General features: G+C 43.5%; 1 protein-coding gene across 1 annotated transcript; it reads left to right on the top strand.

The window, feature by feature from the left end:
* Nucleotides 1–527: 527 nt before the first annotated feature.
* LOC311354497 (uncharacterized protein) lies at nt 528–6,359 on the top strand (the record flags this gene model as incomplete). Its single annotated transcript, XM_084474289.1, has 11 exons — nt 528–584; nt 1,472–1,572; nt 1,673–1,945; nt 2,055–2,148; nt 2,243–2,310; nt 2,435–2,683; nt 2,802–2,861; nt 2,980–3,080; nt 4,011–4,132; nt 5,751–5,896; nt 6,300–6,359. Exons 3-11 carry the CDS (start codon nt 1,760–1,762, stop codon nt 6,357–6,359), a joined length of 1,086 nt encoding a protein of 361 aa, XP_084330415.1. The 5' UTR covers nt 528–584; nt 1,472–1,572; nt 1,673–1,759.
* Between the last annotated feature and the right edge of the window lie 3,461 nt (nt 6,360–9,820).

Below are 9,820 nucleotides of genomic sequence, written 5' to 3'. Positions count from 1 at the left end.
TGATTGGCTGATGTTGTGCTGCGATTGGCTGTTGTGATTCAAATATGTGTGACGCCAGGTAGGCTATAAAAGGATTGTCCGAACGGCAGTTGTCGCCTTCTTTGAGACTCAGAGCTTCGGAGCTGTGTTTTATTGCAAGGTTTAGAGCGATTGTGGGAAATATTTCTACACAGAGATATTTCAATCGAGAGAGTGTGCTTGATAGTTTAATACCTTTTCAGGTATTACTATCACTACTATTAGTACTACTAGTAGTATTCTATCTATCTATTCTATCCATCTATTCTATCTATCTATCCATCGATCAATCTATCGATTTACTAGGACGCTTGATCCTCCTTGGAACGACGGTGAGTTTATTTCTCATACTTCATTTATCATTCCATTTAAACGTGTGGTAGTAAAGATGCAAGTATGTTTCATTACAGGTTTCATTCGCTTTTTCTAATCTTATTCTGTTTATATGTTTTTAGATGCCTCGCGGCAAGTCGTACCGTCTCTCTCAGGCGGCCAAGAGGAGAGGCAGCCCTACGTCCCGTTGACGTGGATCTGTCGTTTGACCGTCCTGAGTTTGTTGCACCTAAGTAGGGAGTTGGATTTTTTCCATTGTCATCAAGTTCTATGTGCACAGTGAAGCTTTTGAAATTGTAAATGAGGTCAATATTTGTGTTATCTAGATGAGTAATATTATTACTAATATAGTATATACTATATTTAAGCAATAGATCACGCCAGGCTGTGGTATACTGTCATTATACCACAGTTAAGGGGCGTTGTCCATCCCGCCGCGCAGCGGAGGGACGGCGACCCCCTTCACTCTGGTGATTTTGCTACCTAGTGGTTCTGCGCATGCGCATGACGACACTATTGATCCGCGGTGTAGTATTGGTGTAAAATATACATACTGTACCCCTTAACTCTCCAATAAAGACGTTATAATACAGTATCAGAGTCTATAGAATCATGCTACCCTATCAAAAAGTGATACCTTATGTGTTTGGTAGCGTATTTAATCTGTTGACCGACTGCCTCTATCAAGCGATGCTCCCACTACAGAAACATGTTATTTTACACCACTACTCACTCCATGTACACTGTAAGAATACTGGGAGCATATTTTGATACTGTATTATAACGTCTTTATTGGAGATTTCAGGGGTACAGTATGTGTATTTTACACCCAATACTCAATACTATCGAGCAGTTCACTCAATGTGTGCCTATTGCTTTACAACATTTCCAGCCTATCCAGCAATCAACATGTTTTTAGGCTTCAGTGAACTATTCTATTGCTTTTATATATAAATAAACAACAGTTCAAGTTAGGCGCGGAGTGATACTGAACTCTGTAAACCGAACGGGCGTCATAGCTGTGTGTATATGCTCAATATACAACAGTTGGGAACCAATCAGATTGCTTGATTTAAGCCATCCGTTTTATAAATACTAATATACTTCTTTCTGTGAATAGGCCGTGGTACAGGGACATGCCGTTGTGTGACCCAGTACCCGGTGTCTGTGTCAGGCAAGACACACAAGCTCTTCGTTCCTGCGCATTCGGCTGATAAGAAGGTAATTGATTGTTTAAGAATGTGTTAATAATTTTTAACAATTTTTTTAATTTTTTTTAATTGAAAAACATGATTTCTAAATAGGTTTTTCTATCTTTCAGTTTGTTCTTATCATAGGGGATTCCCATCTGCGCCCCTTTGCCGATGGAACGGTCGGGATTTCCAAGGGAAGGCTTTCCTTTGGGATCATGACGACCCCTGGGGCCAGCGCGTCTCATCTTAGGACGGAGCTGGTCCACGCTACGCTACCCCGGACACCCGATGCAGTCTGCATCCTGGCCCTCGGCAACAACCTGACCACCAGCACTACTCATGAATTGGCTGGTCAAGAGTTTGAGAAGCTCTTGATTAGTGCAAGTCAGCGTTGGCAGAATGTAAGTAATTTAGTTGATTGTGTGTATTTTGTTCAGTTCTTAAAATGCGTTAATGAGGTGTTGCAGTACAGCGTACATGTGTTTAAATGGAATGTCATTGTCTTTCAAGGTTTTTGTCGTGGATTTCGTTCCACGCCTGAGTGTCGCTCCAGAGCTGCAGGAGCACATGAGCTGGGAGTTTCGTTCTGTGGCCAAGTCCATGGGTATGTTTCAAACAGATGTTTATGTTACTTGCTTACTTTATTTGTTGATATATGTAAGTATATGAATGATTTATATATATTTATCATTTCTTAGGTATGGCGTACTACTCGACGTTCAAACACTTCCCCTTCAGCGACCTGAATCTCTGGGTCAGAGATAGTGTAAGTAGCATATACTGTGTGCAAAGAAGGTTGATGATTTACACTTATTTGTAGTTGAATTGATAGTATTATTTATTGAAAGTTGATGTTATTGTTAGTTAGTGTATTATTCTATCCTTTTCAGGTTCACTTGAGCGACGAGGCTGGCATGGGCATTTTTGCCAAGTTGCTGTGGCATGCTGCCTACACGCAACTGGACGTGCCAGTGCCGGCGCCAGCACCAAAGGCGCCGGATGTTCCCGTGCCTGTGCCAGCACCGGCACAGGCGCGACCAGCATCGCCGGGTCCAATCACCCCTCCAAGGGTGATTGTGAGGGATTCTCCCTCTTCTCCCCCCTGCGATGTCTGGATGGAAGTGGTGAACGGCAAGAAGGTAATATTTGCATACAGTACTTTTCCCCACTCATATTTGCAAAATAGTTGATGGTTGAAATTCAAAAATGTTCACCATGCATTCATTTTAATCAAATAATTGTTATTTGTCATTGCAGAGGATCCAATCTGCGGATCAGCTCTTCAGGCCCTCAAAGAGATGTGTGGTTTGGCATCAGGTTTGTAGTATATTGTAACGTTAATTGTTAACATATGTATATCGATTGTATATCTGTGCACATTGATTTACTCAATAGCAATTGTGACTAATATTCTGTTTCTGTGTTTATTTCACAGGAGGACGGACGTGCCATCGTGCTGAAGGATTGTTTCATCCCACTCAATCCTGTCCACTTCAGCACCGCCATGTTGGCCGTGCTGTTCCACAACACACAAAGGTAAGTTGAAAATGTGACGTGTTGATTGAGGTCTTTTAAAACTGTATTGTCTCCCTTAAAACACTCCTTTTATATGTTCTAAAAGTGTGTTTGATTTTCTTTAATCAGACACGGTGTGTGGTGGAGCGACGTCCGAAACGTGTGGCCTACAAGAGGAGACCTGCAATGTGCCAGGTTTGTCTTTATTTCATTAATGTAATCACTGAATTGCGCAGTACAAATGGTAGGCACCAATAATGCAATAGTTTCTTTGCTTTACTTGTTTAGTACTTTGGCAAGTATTGAAAACAATTAAGAAAATACATGGTTTTGTTTTGTGTAAACAGGTCAAGGCGGCACCCAGCGTTGGGGTGTCTCCCAGGCTGACACGTGGCATTGTTGTGGATGTGGTTGCAGAGGAGGAAGTTAGTACGCTTTATTCTTAATCAGTTTAATTCTATGTGCATGTACATATTGTGTAATACACATAGCAAATTATTGCTATGACTAGCAAGTTCTCTCAAATGCAATAATGACACTTTTGTTCATGTATTTTCTTAATTCTTTTTAGGGGGACGCGACTCCGAGTGCTGTGACGGTGCCGGAGGGGGAGGAGGTCAGCAGAAGATTCATCCAAAGTAAGGTTGACGCTAACCCTCCCTCTTGCAGGTGTGGCAAGCGAAAGCCACAGGCTGTTGTGTCTGGTAGTGTAGTTAGAGGTGGTGGTAGTGGAAAAGTGTCGGCGACAACGACTGACGTGTCAATTGCGTGCAGTGTTGTCGCCGCACTTAAACACGTCATTGCCCCTGTTTGTACATGGGGTGCGCGAGATGTCGATAGTGTTTGTTTAGAAGGTGAGAAGTTGGCTAGTTCTGTAGGTACATCAACTAGGGATAGTGGCTTTGATAGTGATCTGTGCGAGTTCTTAAAACAGCACAGTGTTTTTGGCAGAAAGTGTAAAGTAGCCATTGGTCCATCAGTCTACAGAGGTTTCGGCTCTGACGACTCTGTGTTCTTCGAAAAGCTACAGGAACCTTTGTTGACTGATGGATTGTGTCTCTTGAACCTGCACGGTGCGGTGAGTGTTGTCATTGAGCACAATGGTTACTTTGTTGTAGTTGATTGTAGTACTTGTGACGTATCTGGTTTTCCATGTGGTATTGGTAGGTCTGTAGCGGTTTTTAACACGTGCCTGGCCGACCTGATGTTGCATATTCAAAGTCTTAGTTAAAGTATCAGACGTGTTTTCTGACATTAGGTGGTAGTACATGTGCAGTAATTAGTCAAGGTGGACGTTTTGCTATTGTAGATTCGCATGCGCGCAGTGCAGATGGGATGGTGGACGGGGAAGGGAAGAGTGTTGTAATGTATTTCACGTGCCTAGATGATGTTTTTGAGCACATCTGCAAGTTAGCGACAGGATTAAAACCACCCAAACCGTTTGAGATAGCTAGTGTTAGTGTTTTCCAGAGATCCAGTTTAAAAGTAGAACCAACGGTTAGCTCGAGTGTAAAGCGTAAAGCTTCACCGAGTGGGTGTTCATCAAAGAAGTTAAGGAAGGGTGATTATGATTCGGATGTTGTTTTTGTAGGTGATGTTTTGAGTAAAGGCCTCCAGTTTAAGCCGCTTTCTGGGGAAGTTGTAGAAACTCTGTGCAATCAGTTAAATGTTGACTCAGAGGAGGCAGATCTAGTTTCTACACAAGTTGGTCCATTGGGTGCTCCTTGTAAAAATGGGAAAATAGTCGGGGATGGTAATTGTTTCTTTAGAGCAGTTAGTCAGTCTGTGTGTGGTACACAAAAGAATCATAGGAAAATTAGACTAGCTGTAGTTAAGCATTTGAAAGGTAATGGTGGTGTTTTGAGAAGTGAGTATAGTTCGATGGAGGAATATCTCACAGTCTCAAAAATGGCGTATGTCGGTAGTTGGGCCACTGAAGTCGAGATTCAAGCAGCAGCAGATATTTTGGGAGTTAGTATTTTTACTTACTGTGATGGTCGCTGGCTTGAATATAGTTGTAAGTTGGAGTCGTTGCCAGATCAGGGAATTTACTTAGAAAATTGTAATGGTAATCATTATGAGAATGTGTGTGTTTGTGTTCAGAAGCCAAACATGCAGTGTTGCTATGGGTATTGCAAAGGGGGTGGGTCTAGTTACAATCTCAGAAAACATAGGGTTTGTGCAGACAATTTAACTTCGGTCGCATCCTCAATTTTAGAAGCTAAATTAGACATTATTGAACAAAATGTAAAATCGGTAAAAGCCAAATCCATAAGTAGGTCTAACCATTTTGTAAATCTAAATAAATTGAGAATAAGAATGAAATATCAGGAAAACAGGCAAAAATTTCTAGAAAAGAAGAAAATGAAATATCAGGAAAAAAGTTGGTACAAGGCAAAATTGAGAGAAATTAGTAAAAGTAAATATCGGAAAAATAAGACTTAAGACATAAGTCTTTCTGAAGCCCGCCTGACTTAAACCTCGCAAAGTGTGAGTTTGCGAGGGCGACAGTCACCTATTTAGGAAAGGTTGTAGGACAAGGACAGGTGCGTCCGGTTCGGGCTAAGACCTTGGCCATTGACCGGTACCCATCGCCCACAAGTAAAAAAGACCTAATGCGTTTCTTGGGCATGGTGGGTTTTTACCGGGGGTTCTGTCCTAGCTTTTCGTCTGTTGTTGCGCCGTTGACAGACCTCTTGAAGTCCTCGGTGAAGTTTGACTGGACCCAGGTATGCCAGTCGGCTTTTGAGAAAGTAAAAGCCCTCCTGACGTCGTCTCCTGTTTTGGCCGCGCCGCAGTTGAACCGGCCGTTCAAACTGCATGTGGACGCTAGCCAGGTAGGAGCAGGTGCTGTATTGCTCCAGGAGGATGAGCAAGGCATCGATCGCCCAGTTAGTTTTTTTCTAGGAAATTTCTCTCCTATCAGTCCAGTTACTCTGTAATTGAAAAAGAAGCGTTGGGTTTAATTTGGGCACATCAACATTTTGACGTTTATGTTGGGGGTGCTGTTTCTCTAGTGGTCTATTCTGACCATAATCCTCTGACCTATTTACGGTCGCTTCAGAACCCCAACCAGCGGTTAAATGCGCTGGGCTCTTTTTCTTCAGCCATTTAATTTGGATATCCAACATATTAAGGGCTCGCATAATGTTATTGCTGACGCCCTATCCCGTGCTCCCACTGACTAAGTTTGGTCAGATGTGTTTCTCTGTGTTTTCCTGTGTCTGCTTTGTCTTCCAGGGCCCGGATGACAGAGGTTTTGGACAGAATGGAAACGCCTGCAGGGAAAAGGGGGTTTAATTGGGAGTAAATTTGGGAATCTAGTTAGTTTTGTATTTTTTTTTGTATGCTTGTGGTCACCACCTATTACGCACAGTTAGGAATTGGTGAAATGGTTGTGGACTTTTGTTACTCTGCAAGTCCCTTCTTAAGCGGGAGGGTGTTATGGCCACCTTGGCCTTTCAGGGGTCATATTGTGTGTGCTGCTCCTGTTCTCGTTTCTCTCCTAGGCCTGGTCCCACATGTTCCAGGATCAGAGGGTGTACCCGCGTACGGGGCGTGTCCCTGGAACCGCATAAAAGGGGCCTGGCCTCCGAGAGACGGCGGCGGGAGATTTGATTTGCGGTTACGCACCGACTGCAGAGATCATTTTGTGTTACATGCTTTTCACGGAGAAATAAACAAAGAAACATGGATTGTCGCGCTGTCTCCTGCCCTGTTTCTTTGTTGCGTTGAGCTAAGCTACCAACCAAAGGTGAAAAACACGAGACAACTAGCCAAACTAACAGCAGTAAATACAGCAGTATGCAGTAAGCAGAATATCATTGGGGTTATCAAGTGGGCACCCTCTTTCACAGATGTTTCGTTAAGTTAGGCCCACGACACCTCCTGAAGGCTTAACAATGAAACCAGCGTCCTGGATTCACCCCCCTCAATGCTGCCACCACATTGCCACATTTAATGCATCTAAACACTCTCTTTTCTGCATCGTACCCCTAGCCCTACCGCTAACCCTGACCAAACAAACACGTTAGCACAATAGCACACATTAGCACATCTGGCTTACCTTAGCTTGGTAACCCCAGGAAGTATGTTTTCTCCTTATCCACAGCCATTCACTTGCTCGTTCTGCTGCCACGGACATGTTACTAACCGCCTGCCTCAGACTTCGTCCACAAATACCCAGTTCAGTCAGCAAGCTAATAGCAGATCTAGCCATGAACCCCCGCGCACCGACTTCAATAGGCCTTAGTCGCGTAGTCCAGCCTCTCTGTGCTGCCTCTCCAGCCATCGCAGCATACTTCGCTTTCTTAAGCTCATTGGCTACTTCAACTCTGTCTTCCCAAGGAACTGTAAGCTCAATAAAATAAACAATCTTCTCTGAGTCTGACCACAATAGCATATCTGGTCTTAGCCGAGTACTAACGATGTGTGGAGGCACAACAACCTGCTGAATAAGGTCCGCCTTCAATTTCCAGGCTCCTCCATTACTTAGCTGCCCGACTCTATGCCTGCCTCTAAATGGTCTAGCCTTTTCCCCCGACGCACAAAGTTAATTTGCCTACCCTCTTTACTAGCGGCTGCTGAATTAGCTTCTCTCCGTTTAACATAAACAGCCTCTGCCAAACATTTCAATACCTGATTATGACGATACGTATAGCGCCCCTGGGAGAGACTTACCTTGCACCCTGATAGGATATGGCGGAGGCTGCACACACGGGAACATAGTGTGCATGTGTCATCCTCACCAAACCACTGATTTAAGTTCTGGGGAGATGGGAGAACATCATAAGTGGCACCTATCATAAATCTGATCCTGCTAGCCTCCATGCTCCATAGATCTCTCCACTTTATCTTCTTCTTCTCCACTCCCTCCCTTGTTTAGCCTGCGACACTGCCTTAGTACATCTTACAATCTCCTCCTGTCTATGTATTTCCTCCACTACCATTTTCCTCCTTTCTCCTGCAGAAGCCTTACCCCATGAGGGTTTACCTACGTCCCTCCCTAAGCCCCCCCGCCCATGCTGAACATGGCCCATAATATCCCTATGCCTAAGTGCCGATTGAGCTTGCTGGACCGCTTGTTTTGGTTTCCATTTCCTCCCTGCTTTAACTGTGGGTGCAACCCTCCTCACCACTGGGTCCTTGGACTGAGTAAGAGTCATTTCCAGTCTAACCTTAGCACATTTAAATTCTTCTGTCAGATTAGATATGGGCAACTCTACAATGCCCTTCCCATACAAGGCTACGCTGCTTGGGCAGCGTGGGACTCCGAGCCACTTTCTGACAAAAGAGTTGATCATTTTTTCCATCCTTTCTACCTTTGACAGAGGAACTTCATACACTGTCAATGGCCACATTAGCCGGGGCAATAGACCAAACTGCAGACACCATAACTTAAGCTTACCTGGCAGCCCTGACTTGTCTATCTTTGCAATACATTGTCTAGTTTCCTGTCTCAATCCTTCAACCTGTGCCTTATCACTAAAGCTTGCATCATACCACCTTCCCAGACTCTTCTCTCTCTGGCTTCTCCAAAACTGTAGGCATCACCTCTTCATTTATAGCAAACTTCTTATCTACTACCTTCCCTTTAACGATTGAGAGACTCCTAGACTTACTTGGCTTCACCTTCATTCTAGCCCATTGCAGATTGCTATTTAACTTATCCAGCAACCTGCTGGTGCATGGAGCGGTTGACGTCATGGTTGTCATGTCGTCCATAAAAGCCCTAATTGGGGGGAGGCGTGGCCCTCCCTGCAACTTCTCCCCACCCACTACCCACTTAGAGGCCCTGATAATCACCTCCATCGCCATTGTGAAGGCGAGTGGGGAGATTGTACATCCCGCCATAATTCCTATCTCGAGCTGTTGCCACCCTGTGGTGTACTCTACCGTATTAAAACAAAGTTGAATATCCAGAAAATAATCTTTAACTAGGCTTTTAATGCTACCTAATAAATATTCCCCCAGCCCTACGCCACGCCTTGGGAATACTCTGCTTTTTCCCAACTATTCTCATTAGCTTCCATAGGAATCTTAAAGAATATATAATATATCTTTAATTGTCATTGCACAGGTACAACGAAATTGAGGTAGAAACTCTCACATCAGTGCTCTTAAAGTACAAAACGACATAAGAAGACAAACAGGCAATAGGCACAGTATAAAATTCAATCAGATAAAACAACTATAAAAATGAAAACTGTTTAATGATGTAGCTTTGAAAGTTGTAAGTTTATATGTGTCTGTTTATATCTGAACACATAACATTGACAGATGCTCAAGCCCCAAGCTAGGGAGATTTTCTTCCTAGATCCCCTCTGTGGCACTGGGTGGAGAGATCAAAGTCACACCGTACCATTCAGGTTTTTTAGCTCCCCAGTTTTATCATTGCTGGATAGTGGTAGTTCTGTTCAGACCACTTATCCATTTTTATTTTTTTTTAATTATGGCTCTGTTTTACATAAACTCAAATTTTAGATACTGTACATAATTTCCAATTGGATGCGTGAAACAGAGACATAGTTGCAACTTATCAGTGGGGCTGTTCTGACCCCATTAGGCCATTTATTTTTTTATTTGAATTCCAGCCTGTTGGCTGATCCTGTTACAACTGTGTTCTAATCTTTTATGCATGTTTAGGAGGAGAAGAATTGTACCGTTAAACTTACTTTCATACAGTATGTACTGTGTTCACAGAAACTTGGCTCAGATCTTAAGCCCCTGGGCCTTGGAAGACTCTGGCTGTGGATGATCTT

This window comes from Micromesistius poutassou (genome assembly GCF_964030765.1).
Source record: "Micromesistius poutassou genome assembly, chromosome: 10".
In the NCBI taxonomy this organism is placed as follows: Eukaryota; Metazoa; Chordata; class Actinopteri; order Gadiformes; family Gadidae; genus Micromesistius; species Micromesistius poutassou.
Note: the sequence above shows the minus strand (reverse complement) of the source record. Positions and strands in the feature narration are given on the sequence as shown.